Below are 18,118 nucleotides of genomic sequence, written 5' to 3'. Positions count from 1 at the left end.
CTTTATCTAGAGGCAATTGTAATAGGTACTCAGAGTCTTCAAGTTAGAATTAACTTGAAGTTGTCGCAACAGTTATAGGCTGTGTGCTACAACGGGATTAGAGTTAGTCCTAGGTTTATAAAAAAGTTTTTGTAAATGCAGTTTTTGGCTCAGTGATTTTAGTGGAGAGTTTGGGAAAATCCTACTGGAAAGTAGGTCGTGGTTTTTTCACCTTTTAAGCCAGGTGTTTTCCACGTAAAATACTTGTGTTCTTTACATTCCGCGTTTACTACTTCTGCAATAGTAGGTTAAGGAACACTTAGAAGAACCAGATCCTTCCATAATTAATTTGAGCGAAAAATTGGACACCACACAAATCACTCCCCTCCCCCTCCCCCCCTTCTTGTGTGGTATTGAAGTATAAAACATCAGTCGCCAATATAATTTGGTCAAACAAGAGAGGTATCAATGTTGCTGCGAACTTTGGTTATTTTGCAATTTTATCAATATCGATTGTTCTGTGTTAATTTTTGTTGTAGTCGCTATACCGATAATATTATTTTCTCTAACAAGACTCCATTTCTTTCATCTTTTCGTTCACTAAATTTGCTTTCTTTCTTGTTTTCATGAAGCTGATCAGTCAAAAATCTTACTTACAGTCGACCAATCAAAGATCTAATTTACAAATAAGTTTTCTGATAAAGAAAGAAAAGTTTGACAAGCTAAAAAAATTTCATTTAAAGTAAAAATAAACTCTATTTTTTCACTGGTTTCATTATTAAGTGGGACTGAAGAAAGAGATTGTTGATTTCCTTCATATTTTCATTGAAGAGAAGCTTCAAAATCATGGTAGCTCGACGCTCAATAGAGCGGCGAAGCTAAATTCTCTACAGTTTCGTGGATCTTCGCTTTCATATTGTAGCCATCCAAATCAGGGAGGGCGACTCAATACTATTGGGGGCCTAAAGCCAAACTTCAAATGGAGGCCTTAATTTTTTTCTAAAAAAAAAAAAGAAGCTTTCATATATATTTTTTATTTGAAGTTTAGTTTCCTTGCCTTTTGAGATGCAAAGTTATGAATAACTGTTTTATAATGAATTTCTTCTAACAGTTCCTTTTCAACTGATAATAAAGCTAATACATTTAACCTCTCTTAAGACATTGTTGATCTTAAATAAGATTTTACCAATTTTATTTTTGAAAAACTTCTCTCCGCTGAGGCAACTGTTACAGGAACTGTTAACATTATTCGGTAAGCAATATATGCATTTGAAAAATAATCAAGTCTTTTTATCTGATTGAGGATATCGACTAGAGTATTATTATCTACTTTTACAATTTCTCGTAACACTTTCAACTCAAAAAATAAGTTTAAACCATCAATATCAGATTGATTATTATGTTTTAAAGAACATTCAAGGTTAAGGCAATATTTTTTAAAATTCTCATCATCTGGTGATCGTAATTTTACCACTAAATAGGAAACTAAAAATATTTTCATAGGTTTCGAATTGTTCAAATCTATTTTGGAGAGAAAAAATAGCTTGGTCTATTATGTATAAAAAGTCATCTGCTCTAAAAGATCCTTCAAGAGACCTTGTGATTTCGTTGTCTATATTCTCATCAAATCTCTACTACCTTCATTTGCTAGTTTACTGTTACTAATACTAGAAGTTGTATTAAACAATCTGCAACAAAAACAAAATACTTTATCCAAGTCTTTAGAATAAACTAACCATCTTCTTTCATGTCTTTCATCATTTGCCAATTTTTTAAATAATGGGTATTAGAAAAATGTCTTAACAAATTATCTTTTGGAAAATCTATGTCATTAATTCTAATTGGCCCCTTTTCAACTAATAAATTCCTCAACTTTGTATCAATTTTAGTCCATTGACTAGGATCATAAATATTTCTAGGATGCAATGATTTGGTTCATTTATAAATTCTTGGTTTTCCTAAGGATTAATGTCAAATTTCTCATCGGTTTCCTTCTCTTCTTCTTGGATAGTGTTATCATCCAACTCAACTAGGTTAGTGATTTGTTCATCTTGAGAGCATTCTCCTATAATATTTGATTTAGTACTTTTATTGTTTGCTAAGAATTTATCAATTGCACCTCTTTGGGACTGTATTAAAGATTCAACTCTTTTCTTTTTTTAAGTTTTGAATAACCGGAATCATACTTTCTATTTGACATATTTGAGTTTTAATAAATATTAAAAGGACAATATATACCTATATAATAAAAATATCAAGAAAATTAATTTAGAAGAAAAATAATACTAAAAATTAGAATAGCAAAACCCGATTCAATAACTTGATCTGAAAATAAATAGTTGTTGCTTCAATATTTTTGATGCAATGCTTGGTATTCCAAAGCACAAACAATAAACTTTCAACTTTTTCAATCTCTAGAATATTGCAAGAGGATTGTCTTTGAAGGAAAAAAAATGATAGCAATGTACTGTAATATTTGTGAGAAAGATATTAGAAGGAGATAATATTGTAAAAACCAAGAAGAAAAGAGAATCATGGCCAGATTTTTCAAACTTTGCCAACGTCATCCTTCACACATCATCCTAATAGATTTTTGGGCCCACTTTAAGGTCAAACGGTTATTAAATGTACCCTTTCCTTTTACACAAAATTTGCACGTTGTACAAGTATACTTCTTTACTTAAGTCTTGAAGATATCTTAATTTTTTTTTTTTTTTTAAATAAGCTAATGACCTTAAAGGTAAATGTGGGGCCCCCCTAAAGTAAGGGGCCTAAAGCTTGGGCTTTATTTGCTTTACCCAAAAGCCGCATTTCAAACATAGATCTTTTCCACCTTGGTAGGTAAAAGATTCGATGAATTAATTCAATTAAATATCTCTAATCTAGGAGAAACCCTCCTTTTTCTTTATCTTTATGTCTAGAGTGATGTTATATACATGTAACGACCCGACCGGTCGTTTTGAGCTTTTGCACTTTGATTGCCAGTTTTCGGGTATGATTTGCCCGGTGTAATGTATTATGACTGATGTAGATCGTTGGTTTTGGTTTTCAGAAAAATCGGGATGAATTTGAAGGAACAGTCTCAGTTGAAAGCTTTGAATTTGGAAGGTTTGACCAAGGGTTGACTTACTTGTATATGAGCTCGGATCGGAATTTTTATGATTTGGTTAGCTTCGTGGGATGATTTATGACTTGGGAGCATGATCGGAATGCATTTTGGAAGTCCGTGGAAGGTTTAGGCTTGAATTGGCGAAGTTGAGATTTTGGCGATTTTCGGTTGGTAGGTGGAATTTTGATATAGAGGTCGGAATAAAATTTCGAGAGTTGCAGTAGCTTAGTTATATCATTTGGGATGTGTGTGCAAAATTTCAGGTCATTCGGACGTGGTTTGGTTGGGTTTTTGATCGAAAGCGTATTTCGGAAGTTTTTGGACAACTTAGGCTTGAATCCGATGTGTTTTGAGTGATTTGATGTTGTTTGAGGTGTTTTAATGATTGGAACAGGTTTGAACGATGTTATGGATTATGTTGGTATGTTTGGTTGAGGTCCCGAGGGCCTTGGGTGAGTTTCGGGTGGTCAATCGAACCATTTCATGTTGGGAAAATTGCAGGTTTTGGCTCCAACTCTGTTACAGATGTTCCCTCTTCGCGATCGCGTGAGGAGGCTCGCGATTGCGTAGAGTTATTTCAGAGGCATCCAGGTTATCTCTTCGCATTCGCATAGATAGGGTCGCGATCGCGTAGTTTTGCATTGCTGTCAATCGCGGCCGCGTGTCATCATTTGCGATCGCGTAGTTGGGAGATTCTGAGCATCGCGTTCGCGTGAGGGAGTACGCGATCGTATAGTGTAATTGTGGGCGGTGCTTCGCGATCGCGAGGTTTTTTTCCGCGATCGTGATTAAGTAAAATTGAGTGTTGGGCAGAATGTTTTAAAAACCCATTTCCGCGAATTTGAGGCTAAGTTCCTCCATTGTTGGTCGATTTTGAAGCTTTTTGAAGAGGATTGAAGAGGGATTCAAGGGGAATTACCTGGAGGTAAGATTTTTGAACTCAATACTCGTTTTTATTGTGAAATCCACCTAGAAATTCATGGAAATTTAGCTAAAATTTGAAACCCCGGATTGCACATCGTAGTGCTATATTGAGGTGACTTGCACGCCGGATAGCGAGCGTGGGGTAGAGCACCTTTGGGGATTGTGACTTGGTCCGTCCCGATTGATGATTTTACTGTGTAATTGACTGAAACTTATTTGTTATCATCATGACTTGGGCTGATTGCCATATTTGGGCTTCGTGCCAGCTATTTGAACCCCTTCGGAGATGGTCGTTGATATTTCCTCACTGTTTTAATTTTATACTTGAACTCGGTCATGTATTTTTTCACTATTTTCAAAACTCAGCCAAGTTTACTTGCTTTAACATTTGAAATGATATTTCCAATAACATTTTGGGCTGAGCATCATGTTTATTGTTGCTCGAGTGGCTTATGTGATTTTATTGATTGAGTTAGGCCGAGGGCCTGTATTGTGAGGATACTTTTGGATCAGGCTGCACGCCATCAATATATATATATATATATATATATATATACGGATCGGGCTGCACGCCGCAGCAGTGTTATACTGATACTGGTATGAGGCCAAGGGCCTAGATTTGATGCCACGAGATGGTTTGATATTGCGCTTGGCCCGTAAGGGGCCCCTCCCGGAGTCTGCACACCCCCAGTAAGCGCCGTCGACGATAAATGGATCGGGCTGCACGCCGCAGCGATATGTGGATAGGGCTGCACGCCGCACCGGTACTAGTACTGTTCTATGTGTTTACTTTTTTCCATTTGTCTGTCGTTATTTGTTGTCTGTGTTACTTTACGGGGTATCTACCTGATTTCCTGGCATTATCTGTTGAGTGAGTGTTGTGCCCGAGGGGCGAATTTCTGTGCTTATCTGCACTAATTGTTTGCATTTATTCGCATAACCGTTGAAAAAGTCATTTTCAAAAGAGGTTTGAACTGAGCTAAGATGTTTTCTAAAGATTTCACTGTTTCACTGTTTTTCTCAAAAGGGTTTATATTGCTTTTATACAGCATGTTGATTTGCCTTACGTGATTTTTCACTGCTCAGTTATTATTTACCTTTATTACTCACTGAGTTTGAGTACTCACTTTACTCCCTGCACCTCGTGTGCAGATGCAGGTATTTATCCACCCGTTAGCGGGTTTTGGCTGATCAGAGGCAGAGTTATAGGAGTTAGCGAGGTGATTGCCAGCGTCCGCAGCACCGTTTTCCTCTCTTTTGTTCATTATTCCGATTTTGTATATGTTGACCTTGTAGTTGGATTTACACTCTAATAGATGCTCGTGACTTGTGACACCCCGATTAGGGCTGTGTTGGGTTGTACTTTCGCTAATTAATATCATTAAATCATATTTAAACTATTTATGAACTGTTTAACTGCTTAAAAGAGGTGTTCTGGAATGGTCTGGCTGGCCTTGTCTTCACGAGAGGCACCATCACGACCGGGGCGGAGTTTGGGTCGTGACAATAAAGCAGCGGAAGCAATCAATATTAAATTCACGTTTAAATTAAATAACTAGCATACATGAAATTTACACGAGTTACCTCTTGAAGCGTGAATTAAGTACGCCTTTGACGTTAGTCTCCATAGGGCATGGCCCTTGATAGGAAGCTGTGGAGGTCGAGTATTAGGGTTGTAGGTTAGGAGGTAGTTGAGTCTTTTCTTATTTCGTACCTTTGTGAGGCTAGTTTGGTAGGGTTTTTGTCTGAGACAGCTAGTGGCAATGTTGTGTCTTACTACTCTTTCGTTCTTCATAGGGCTGAGTCTATTGACTGGCTAGCGATTTTTGCTTTGCACCTATTTTCTGATTTTCATGACGTTGTTATTTTTTCCTATGGTATCTGTTGGTGGTACTGATATCGTCTCTTTTCGTCTTCTTGAGCAGGTTTAGTAGAGTCTCGCGGATAGGTACGGAGACGTCTGTATTTATCCTCGAGAGGCTGCAGAACCTTTAGGAAAACTTCGCATTCTTGAATTCTTATCGTGCGTCCTTGATTCAGCTTGGAAAGTAACTCTTGAAATTCCTTCCACGCGTTCGTATGCGCGCATGAGCGCTCAGTATCAGATGTGCCTTGATGGCTTGTGATTCCCTGATCGAGGGGTGAGACATGATCTCTGTGAGTTTGATGTTGGGCTAGTCCGAAGGACTTGAGGCCGGATCTTTGCCTATGGCTTGAGCACCGAGGTGTTGACTGTGTGAGTAAGTGTTTTGAACTTATATGTTCGGTATTGTCCCTATTAGTGGAAGTGACGGCTGGATAGCCACGTGATGAGTATGTTAGTACTACGAGATGCATCTATATGACTTGGAAGTGACGAGGAAGGTCTGATGGATGATAGATGAACAATTAAGTGTTTGATTTCCATTGTGATTGGATGTGTGGCCCCGGGTTATGGGCGCGTGAAGAATCTTTTTATGTCTTCCAGTTGGAGTGAAGTAAATTTCATGTTGCAGTATGAGTTCAGACTCAGGAAGACTAAGTGACTGTGTAATGTGTATGACGGTGGAAGGTATACAGAAATGATAGATTGAGGCAAAGCATGTGGGTTATCTCCTGCGGAGTGTTCTGAAGTGGTGTGATCCTTATGTGTATGTTGGAAGATCTCATGTGTGAGTGAGAAGTACGTGTTGAAATTTGAAATTTCGGGTTGCTTAAGCGAGTGGGTTTAACTGTTACGAGAATGAGTGTGATATTTGCCGAAGATTAAAGTACTAGATGATCTGTGTTTTCACAAGCTTACGAAGGATTTGAGTTTTGGCATCAATGGATTATAAGTGTTATGAGTTATCGAGTGTATTTTGATCTATGGCTCCGAGCCAAGTGGGGGAGTCTGTTGATTAGTTGATGGCACGGTTAGGTGCTATGTTGGTTCCATTACGAGGCGTGCAAGGGAATCAGTTATGGCTTGCGAAAATTAAGACCGAGGATGGCTCGAGTAAAGGAAAATTTTGACAAAGATTATATTATGCTTCATAGGGTAAGGAAAACACGGGATATCTTAAGTTGTTGTTGGTAAAGAATGCTCGGTGCATAGATCAGGAAGTTGCTTGGTTGTATTGGGATGAGGATTTCATTCTGCGGTGTCGGAGTGCCAATGAGGCACGGGTGGTTCTATTCGTTGGGTCAGGCTAATTGTAGTTTAAATAGAGTAAATGACTCTCGAGAATGGTTCTAATGTGTTCAAGATTCTACATGTAACAATTGGGTATCTTAAAGTTGTATGTGTGATTAGAAATTGAGTCTCCATTGGAAGAGGTCAAGACTTGTGGTATTCCTATGTTAATTATGGGATTCTATGTATCAGTATCAGGAAAGTAAAGGTAACGGATTTAGATTCGCAGGGAGTTCTTCAGAGTAAGGTATTCTGGAATGTGGTGTTTTTGGGAATGTTTAAGAAAGTATTCAGCGACGTAAAAGCCTTAGACGGTGTGGCTTTATGCTTGGTTCCATGTGGTAAGTCTGAGTTGAGGATTGTGGTGCTACAGCAAAAAGGAAATATCAAGTTGGAGATCAATCAGAAGGAAATTTAGATAGATGGGGTAATTTGGTAGTAAACCGGACCAGTATGGTAAGGATATGATTCGTTCCTTGTGTGTGTTCGAGGTAATGAATTCTTACGGGTATTTTGCGGCAATGCTCATAGGTTTTGATGGCTTGCTTAGCTTGGTCGAGTTAGGAGGATTCAGTCCTGGCAGGTCTGATTTGTGCCAGGGGAACTCGGAGAGTTCTTGATGGTTTTTACCGTGGTTTGGAGATGTATATTTTCTATGGGCATGCGGAACATGGGATGTATAGTGATTTTCTTCTAGAAGGGACAAATGGGAAATTCTTGACTAGTTGAGTACGTAGATGTTTGTGGCTCGGAAGGGAGATGAAGTTCTCATGTTATCCTAGGGTGGTATGGTATATGCGATATGTTGTGGAGGATTGAGATTTGCGTGTGTAAGGTTACGGTTCAGTTTTGAATGGAAAGTCATAAAATTCTTAGGCAGCACGGGCAGTTCAGGTGATTAGAGAAAGGAGCTTCAGATGATTAGGGTGAATGATCTTCAGATGATTAAGGAAATTGTATTGCTAATCATAGTGATTTGACGAGGGTATATGTTTCAGAAAAGGCAATGTGATTAAGTTGATAGTACTTCGGTAGTACTGTGGCGCTTTCTTGTTAGATCGACTGCTGATATTCGAGTTTGCTTGATGGCACAGGGAATTATAGGATATTTTTCGTGGAATGATCTGGTACTTGAGGTGTGATATGTGCTCGGACTGCGGAATTTGGGGATCAGGTATGGTGATTTGTGTGCTACATGGGGTTGGAGACCGGAAGTTATCTCGTTCAGGCTATATTGTTGTTGTGAGTCGCGTGTATCGGCAATACTTAGTGACTATCGGGATTTGGAGGCTCGAGTGGATCTTTCTTTGCTGGTATGTTAGATTCTGGATGTGATGTTGGAGTTCAGACTGGTTGTCTCAGTGTCGGGTTATTCTGGACTATTATGCTATGGGCTATGCTGGAAATGCCACGGGATGAGTGGCGAGGTGCGTTGGATTATGTTCTAGTAGAGTGGGTTATATTCCAAAGACCCAGCGGATGGCTAGGAAGGACTGTTTTTCTTAATTAGGCCTTCGTGATGGATGTCAGTGCAGAATTTTTTTTTCCATTGATTCAGTTCCAGTGTTGAAGGACCTTCGGATGTGTTTCTTATGGCCGGGCATGTCGCCGGGCGAGGTTGTGGATTTCGGTATTAATTTGGTGTCGGGCACCATATTGTACGGCTCCGGCAGAAGTTATAGTAGTGGAAGGAGCAGCTTCAGGCTTCCTTGATAATGAGTTCGTTGGCAGGCCAATGTGGATGCGTGTTCTAGCTTGGGTCGGCTTGGTTGGCCCCGAATCGTATTGTTGAGGGATAGGTTGATTCGATCGTTATTGAGCTTGTTGGCGATCTGGGGAAATCTATGAGTGGCCTTCCTGTGTTGCGAGACGTTATGATTTGTTGGTTATGGGCACATATGGTGCGGTTCTATTGGGGTTCTTAGTGGAAGTCGAGCGGGAAGAGTGATTGGGTGTTGCTCGGTGGGTGGCGTATCGGTTATGTCCTATCGGGTTTGCGTGGTATATGTTACTTGTTTCAACGAGGGTGTAATGATTCGCTTTGGTTTTAGGCATCAAATTGTGCGTGGTTGTCAATTTCGGGCATAGTGACTTGAGGTGTCTCATGTGGAGCAGTGTTTGGATAGGATCGTGCATTGCAGCGAGGCTATGTGGAGATATGACCTTGCGGGTTAGATTCGTGTGTTCTATTCTATGATGTGAGACGGGTTCTCAACCTTGTGTTGTGGTGGTACTGGTGAGCTTGTGGTACAGCTCTTTCATTTGAACCATTTTCATGATTTGAGTGTGTTCGGACCGATGCATAATGGTGCGCGTATTATGCTAGTTGTGTCTTGGGCCTCTATTGACGTGTCACGTCACCAGAGGGTGTGTTGGATTAGAGGAGATCGAAGGGATCACTAATGAATACGAACGGATTCGATTTCAGCATGTCGGAAGGGTAAGATCGAGGTTCGGCTCGGAAATTTGCTATGGTATTGCCAAAGGAGAAGCGACTTCATGAATGGTTGATCTGAGAAATGGTTATGGTTTATTGCGGGTTTCATTGATCGTTGGCAGTATATGAAAGTGTTGGAATGAGACTTAGTTGATAAGAGTTTTTCTATCGGTATTTGGGTGTTGTGTACAGTTGCTGTGAATAGAAGTTATTTCTTTGAGCATTAAAGTTATGTGGTTTATCATGTAATTGCACCTGAGGTTGCAGGTATGGGTTATTACAGCTGGTTCGGGCTTATTCAGACTATAGATGTGAGATTTTGGTCTTGTGGATGATATCGGTAGTGGAAATGTGGTTCTATCATTTATGGGCTAGATTGGATTGTGTAATTTCAGCTACTACGTGTATTCGGACCTATATGAGATAGGGTAACGTGGGATCACCCCCGGGTAAGGTTATTCAACTATTGGTTGGCTTTTAAAACAACTTTGAGTACGTTCGAGGACGAACGTGTGTTTAAGTGGGGGAGGATGTAACGACCCGACCGGCCGTTTTGAGCTTTTGCACTTTGATCGCCAGTTTTCGGGCATGATTTGCCCGGTGTAATGTATTATGACTGATGTAGATCGTTGGTTTTGGTTTTCAGGAAAATCAGGATGAATTTGAAGGAACAGTCTCAGTTGAAAGCTTTGAATTTGGAAGGTTTGACCAAAGGTTGACTTACTTGTATATGAGCTCGGATCGGAATTTTTATGATTTGGTTAGCTTCGTGGGATGATTTATGACTTGGGAGCATGATCGGAATGCATTTTGGAAGTCCGTGGAAGGTTTAGGCTTGAATTGGCGAAGTTGAGATTTTGGCGATTTCCGGTTGGTAGGTGGAATTTTGATATAGAGGTCGGAATGAAATTCCGAGAGTTGCAGTAGCTTCGTTATGTCATTTGGGATGTGTATGCAAAATTTCAGGTCATTCGGACGTGGTTTGGTTGGATTTTTTATCGAAAGCGTATTTCGGAAGTTTTTGGACAACTTAGGCTTGAATCCGATGTGTTTTGAGTGATTTGATGATGCTTGAGGTGTTTTAATGATTGGAACAGGTTTGAATGATGTTATGGATTATGTTGGTATGTTTGGTTGAGGTCCCGAGGGCCTCGGGTGAATTTCGGGTGGTCAATCGGACCATTTTATGTTGGGAAAATTGCAGGTTTTGGCTCCAACTCTGTTGCAGATGTTTCCTATTCGCGATCGCGTGAGGAGGCTCGCGATCGCGTAGCGTTATTTCAGAGGCATCCAGGTTTTCTCTTCGCGTTCGCATAGATAGGGACGCGATCACGTAGTTTTGCATTACTGTCAATCGCGATCGCGTGTCATCATTTGCGATCGCGTAGTTGGGAGATTCTGAGCATCGCGTTCGCGTGAGGGAGTACGCGATCGCGTAGTGTAATTGAGGGCTGTGCTTCGCGATCACGAGGTTTTTCTCCGCGATCGCGATTAAGTAAAATTGAGTGCTGGGCAGAATGTTTTAAAAGCCCATTTCCGCGAATTTGAGGCTAAGTTCCTCCATTGTTGGTTGATTTTAAAGTTTTTTGAAGAGGATTGAAGAGGGATTCAAGGGGAATTACCTGAAGGTAAGATTTTTGAACTCAATACTCGCTTTTATTGTGAAATCCACCTAGAAATTCATGGAAATTTAGCTAAAATTGGAAGAACTAGGGCTTGGGATTTTGAGATTTTAAATTGGGATTTGAAGGGTCATTTGAGCTCGGATTTGAGAGTTCTGGATATGCATAGACTCGTGGCGAGATAAGGAACCCGTTGATGTAAAAAATTTTGAGTTTCGACAAGTGGGCCCGGGGCTCGGGTTTTGCTAATTTCGAGATTTTGATATATTTTTGATTGTTTTCGCTTGGGCTTTGTTTCCTTAGCATATTGTGACGTATTCGCTATGGTTTTGGATATATTCGACGCGCGTGGAGGCCGATTTGAGGGGCAAAGGTGTCGCGAGCTAGAAATTTCGCTGGTTCGAGGTGAGTAATGATTGTAAATTATATCCTGAGGGTTTGAAACTCCGGATTGCACATCGTAGTGCTATATTGAGGTGACTTGCACGCCGGATAGCGAGCGTGGGGTAGAGCACCTTTGGAGATTGTGACTTGGTCCGTCCCGATTGATGATTTTACTGTGTAATTGACTGAAACTTATTTGTTATCATCATGACTTGGGCTGATTGCCATATTTGGGCTTCGTGCCAGCTATTTGAACCCCTTCGGGGATGGTCGTTGATATTTCCTCACTGTTTTGATTTTATACTTGAACTCAGTCATGCATTTTTTCACTATTTTCAAAACTCAGCCAAGTTTACTTGCTTTAACACTTGAAATGATATTTCCAATAATATTTTGGGCTGAGCATCATGTTTATTGTTGCCCGAGTGGCTTATGTGATTTTATTGATTGAGTTAGGCCGAGGGCATGTATTGTGAGGATACTTTTGGATCGGGCTGCACGTCGCAGCAATATATATATATATATATATATATATATATATATGGATCGGGCTGCACGCCGCAGTAGTGTTATACTGATACTGGTATGAGGCCAAGGGCCTAGATTTGATGCCACGAGATGGCTTGATATTGCGCTTGGGCCGTAAGGGGCCCCTCCCGGAGTCTGCACACCCCCAGTGAGCGCCGTCGACGATAAATGGATCGGGCTGCACGTCACAGCGGTACTAGTACTGTTCTATGTGTTTACTTTATTCCATTTGTCTGTCGTTATCTGTTGTCTATGTTACTTCACGGGGTATCTACCTGATTGCCTGGCATTATCTGTTGAGTGAGTGTTGTGCCTGAGGGGTGGATTTATGTGCTTATCTGCACTAATTGTTTGCATTTATTCGCATAACCGTTGAAAAAGTCATTTTCAAAAGAGGTTTGAACTGAGCTAAGATGTTTTCTAAAGATTTCACTGCTTCACTGTTTTTCTCAAAAGGGTTTATATTGCTTCTATACAGCATGATGATTTGCCTTACGTGATTTCTCACTGCTCAGTTATTATTTACCTTTATTACTCACTGAGTTGGAGTACTCACTTTACTCCCTACACCTCATGTGCAGATGCAGGTAGTTATCCACCCGTTAGCGGGTTTTGGCTGATTAGAGGTAGAGTTATAAGAGTTAGCGAGGTGACTGCCAGCGTCCGCAGCACCGTTTTCCTCTCTTTTGTTCATTATTCCGATTTTGTATATGTTGACCTTGTAGTTGGATTTATACTCTAATAGATGCTCGTGACTTGTGACATCCCGATTAGGGCTGTGTTGAGTTGTACTTTCGCTAATTAATATCATTAAATCATNAAAGTCCGATCAAAAAACAATAAAAAAGGACTGGGAAGGCTTGAATGGATGGCTTCCAAGGCCAGGGCTCGATCCTGCACAATTCAGACCAGCTAGTATCTGTTTAATTTACTTAATGCACTCACAAGCCTTCGCATCGCTGCCCTAGCTTCGTGTTAAGGGCACAACTTAAAGAACAACTTACTCTATTGACGTAATATTCATTCATAGTGGCCAGGCGGACCGTTCTGAAGACGGAGGGCCCTAAGAAACCCAGAAAGAAAAAAACCAATATAGGAACTACAACTAAGAAAGAATAAGAATAAGAAGAATTGCTTAAGTAAGGTAGTCGCTTCTTTTTTTCGGTATGCCGCTCCGCGAGCAAGGAGTGCCACGCACGAGCGGAGCAAAAAGAAAGCAAGGGGAATTCTTCTCTTTTTTGGGGAGAAATCCTTTGATTGCGTATTGAATATAGATCCATGTCTTTCTTGTTCCACTAGCTAAGACCAAATTCTCACATGTCCCTTTCGTTATTACAACCTTCTTTTTTGATGTCAAAGACCAGAAGCTACGCGCAAATTCTCATTGGATCTCGGTTGTTCTTAACAGCGATGGCTATTCATTTAAGTCTTCGGGTAGCACCACTAGATCTTCAACAAGGTGGAAATTCTCGTATTCCGTATGTACATGTTCCTGCGGCTCGGATGAGTATTCTTGTTTATATCGTTACGGCTATAAACACTTTTTTGTTCCTATTAACAAAACATCCCCTTTTTCTTCGCTCTTCCGGAACCGGTTACAGAAATAGGTGCTTTTAATATGTATGTGCACGCCCGCGCTAATTTGTTTTGACGCGCGTATTTGTTTTTAGGGACAGAACTCTCTTTCAAAACATGTTGGATTTTATGCTCCACCAAGAAAAGATTTTCCTGATTTCCTATTATTTAGGTACAGTAAGTACCACATAATTTAATTAACATAGCTATGAAATTAATTTTAAATTCAAAATTAATATCTACCATAATAAAGGATAAATTATTTCATTAAAACTTCGTAATAACACTTCTTAGTTCAATTTCGAGATTCCTCATATTATAATTCAGATACTAATCAATCAAATTATATTACTGACAATTTAATTTATTGACAACTTCCTTTAAATTTTCGTTTAATTTATTTCATGTACTAGATACAAATTCACCAGCCACATTTAAATATAAAAACTTTTTTAACTTCTATAATGAAATATCATCAATCTCAAAATCGAGACATGAATTGTATCAACTAATTATTATTTCGTCAATGCATATTATTAGTAACCAATTTATCAAGCTTGTTAACCCGTAAAAAGATCTCGCATTTTAAAATAAATCAAAACAATAAATAACATACACTGCTAATAATAACTATATTAAAATTAAAAATATAAATACGAACTGATAAATTATTTATTAGATTAATATAAAACAAACCCGTCGGAAGTAAACCAATTTCATAATCAAGATAAAATATTTTTGATCTTATGTTACCACTGTTCTAACGATTTGTCCAGTTCCGTCACTAAATTATCAACATAAATTTTATTATCAACATAAATTTTAATTTATGACTTACAAGAACCGACGATAAACTAAACTCTACACCAAATAATCAATTATATAAGCAAAGAGACACAAATAAACATATAATCTTTTTTTGATAATGACATATAATCTATTTTAAATAAATTTTATTAAATTAAATATATAAATAAATAAATAAATACACAATTATTCCATAAAGAATACTATAACAAAGATGCATGTCTTATAATACTATCCTAGTAAAATCCAAAATCATTAGATAAGTACCCAAAAATACAAAAATGAAGAGAGGCGAAAGAGAGGCGAATAGAGCACTCAACATCATTACTGTATACCAAAATTGGCATAGCCAGAGTTCGACGTCTCATTTTAGGACCTTGACATTGCAGCCAATACTGCTAGTTCTTTTTTCCTTCTCAATATAAGACCCATACTGACTTCTTATTAAGACTTTTAACTTTCAACCAGCTTTGCTAAACACTAGGCCAAATTCCATCCCTCAAGTCCCAGTCCCATGCATTCATCTATTCTCTGATCTTATTCAACAATAGCCTTGACAGAACCTAACCCATCCACAATTCTCTCAACGGGTGACATCAATACTATTATTTTGCCTCAAAACCTTATAATTAACCCTAATAATAAGCACAAAAGGTGCCACGAAGTCAACTCGAAAGCAGCATTATCCATGTATATAAAAGTTAAAATGCCTAGTGCAGTGCCATTGAAACAAAGTAGTAACAAGTCTCCGGTTAAACAAATTCTACTATCAGCCTAGAATATTCCTGTAAGCAGATTCGCGGCACTGGAGATAGCTGCTCCTGTAATAGCACACTGCACCACCTGTTCATGAGAACGATCCTCCAGTGTCAAAGCCAAAGCCGCACCAGTTATTGCTCCCGCCAAAGCACTATTTTTCTGCGGAAGGAAAATCTTGCAATATTTAGACAACTTCAAAATAGTCCACAAGAGATATACACAACTACTACTACTACGCCCCCGATCGACTTGCAACGGATGGCAAGTGACTTAGCACTATTGCCCACAACTGCCTGTATGTGCTCACACCCAAGCTCATACATTGCCGGCCCTAGGCCTGGATAAAGGAAGATGGTTGCGGTAGGCTAAGAGTCAATGCAAAACTATGATGAATTCTTATAATACAGACAGCATACCACAAACATATGTACTAGAACAAAGTGTACACCGCCGAAATAGGACACCCAGTATATGAAGACAAAATTCATTCATTCGCAGTGTACCCCCATGAATCAACTCTTGTCAAATAATCAAGAAGGTTTAAGTTGCCTTTGAGATGGACATGAACGAAGTGAGTTTGCTACCATGTGAACCAACTAATTTTAGGACAGAGAGAAGAATGAACCAAAGAATTAATACATATTCACCAGTAAATGAGCAATAACTTGCCAACAGGGGAAACATGGGATCAATAGGAAGGAAAACGGACCCAATCATGGACTCCACGAGCCTCCTTCAATCCATAAGTAAGACCAGAGTACATCCCTGCAGCTAGTCCTGCAGAAGTGAATTAAAACTTTCATGTGCAACATTCAGAGGCAAAGTAGACACGTAATATATGAATGCAATGTATGACATTCTTTCACGACCAGAAGAACTCCCCTACCATCCACCGCAGGTGAACAATAACAAAATTATAAAAATAATGTTTTTTCTAGTGAAAACTAAGATAGTAGGCTCACCCCATTGAACGGACTCTTTTCCGGTGCTCTTCACCTGAAAAGATGGTAAAAGGTAATTTTAGACTGTTCAGCAAAGCTTCCACGTATCCACTTACAAATGAAAAGCAATCTTTTACAGCCATCCATAATTTCTCCATCCCCACATCATGGTGTCGTTCAATCAACAACAGACTAGGTAATCCACTATCTGACGATCTTCAACTTTACACACATTTTTTATTTTCCTCTTCTTTTTGAGGTGGAGAGGGAGGGTTTATTGGTTGCATTAACATATCAGAAAAACCACAAGATGCAAAAAAGTTGAATCGTCTTACCAGGGCCTCAATTGACTTTCTGTTAGTCTCCCCTGCATCAAATATTACAAGAAAATGAATCATCTGATAGCTTATGTATCCACAAAATATAACTCCGATGATGTATCGAACTAGGTTTAAACAAAAAAGTTCGTATGTGAAAGTATTTTACAGCTTATTTCAGTACTAGACCATTCAAGTAATCCCCGACACTAAAAAGGCAATGGCTTACATCTAATGAGAATCTTAATTCACGACAAGAAGTAGACAAATGCATGTTCCACATTTTCATTACATTTAAGGGTGTATTCTGCCTTTATGCACAAAAAGACATTTAACCCAATTTTCACTATCATTCTTGCAGTCCAATTTAAATTGACATTTTTTGAACTTTAAATCAGGCCATGCCTTAAACAAGTAGAAGCAATGTCACATGAATGAATAAGTGAATTTGGTATTACTATCTCTATATCACTATAGAGAGGCAGGGTCGATCTATTAATTGTTTTCACCTTTTTAAGCTGAAGTTGGGTGATGTTGTGCATTAGAAATTTATGCCAAAAATAATATTGATATCTAATATCTATAGCTTAGTCACTATTCTGGTCTCAATAGATATTCCTCTAGAAGTTCTACGAAAGTAGTAATTATGATTTACAATATCAAATGCAAAGATGATGATACTTTTCTAACCTTTGACCGCCATACACCAAAAAACTTCTTTCCATTTTTCATTACCAAATATAAGATGAGATCATATCTTAGTTATGGTCAAATTTGCACATCTTTAGTCATAGATGGTGAAAGGTTTAGGATCAAAGAGCATATGTTGTAGTGTTATCATATACAATCAGTCATCCTTCAATTTTGAACTGCAAAGCACCTTTGGTTTTGTATATAGAGTTTGAGTTCTATGCAGTTAAGAGTTTAAGTTAGTTCGATACAGTTGAGTTTTTAACAACTCAATCCATACAGCAAGAGGTTAAGTTCTCTATGCAGTGATGATGTAAAAAAATATTTACACAATCAGGCATTAAGAATTGCTTTCAAAACATTATTCAATTATCCAGCCAGTTTATGCTCACTTTTATGTAAGCTCAAGAATCATGGATCTTAGCTAAACTCATACTGGCGTAATGTTGCTAGATAGACCCAAACCCCAAAACTTTTCACGTAAAGTTGAAACATTGACATATCTAGTTAAGACGAATGAATACATACATTTCACATCACTAATCCCAACTAATATGGAACTGAGAGGTAGTTAATTGACTGACAATCATGGCACAACTACAACAGACAAGGAACATATATATGAGTGAAATACACTATATTTATATATATATATATATGAGTGAAATACACTAGGATATTTACCTCTAAGGTCTGGAAATCGATTCTTCTTGGGACCAGTGATCTCTGGTGGTATGCTGGTACTATCTCCACTTGCACCTAAAAGATCCATTCAATTTCAACTACTCTACAAAATCTGAACAACTTGCACCCTAGTGGCATATATATATATATATATATATAAAGGGGGAAGGGGGGGGGGGGTAGGGACGAAACGAAAGTAAAAGTAAAG

The 18,118-nt window shown here is 38.8% G+C and overlaps 1 protein-coding gene across 1 annotated transcript in view; it reads right to left on the bottom strand.

Moving 5' to 3' along the window:
* Positions 1-15,174: 15,174 nt before the first annotated feature.
* Positions 15,175-18,118, bottom strand: part of LOC109244957 (outer envelope pore protein 16-2, chloroplastic) — a 3,384-nt gene continuing 440 nt past the window's right edge. The window contains exons 3-7 of the mRNA XM_019412131.1: positions 17,911-17,985; positions 16,555-16,586; positions 16,241-16,274; positions 15,988-16,055; positions 15,175-15,437 (exon numbers count right to left, since the gene is read on the bottom strand). Coding sequence (XP_019267676.1) covers positions 15,294-15,437; positions 15,988-16,055; positions 16,241-16,274; positions 16,555-16,586; positions 17,911-17,985 — 353 coding nt within the window. The 3' untranslated portion in view covers positions 15,175-15,293. The remainder of the gene's footprint in view (positions 15,438-15,987; positions 16,056-16,240; positions 16,275-16,554; positions 16,587-17,910; positions 17,986-18,118) is intronic.

Source organism: Nicotiana attenuata, unplaced genomic scaffold (genome assembly GCF_001879085.1).
Source record: "Nicotiana attenuata strain UT unplaced genomic scaffold, NIATTr2, whole genome shotgun sequence".
NCBI classification, from domain to species: Eukaryota; Viridiplantae; Streptophyta; class Magnoliopsida; order Solanales; family Solanaceae; genus Nicotiana; species Nicotiana attenuata.
The sequence above is the reverse complement of the archived record's forward strand: the minus strand, read 5'-3'. Positions and strand labels throughout refer to the sequence as shown.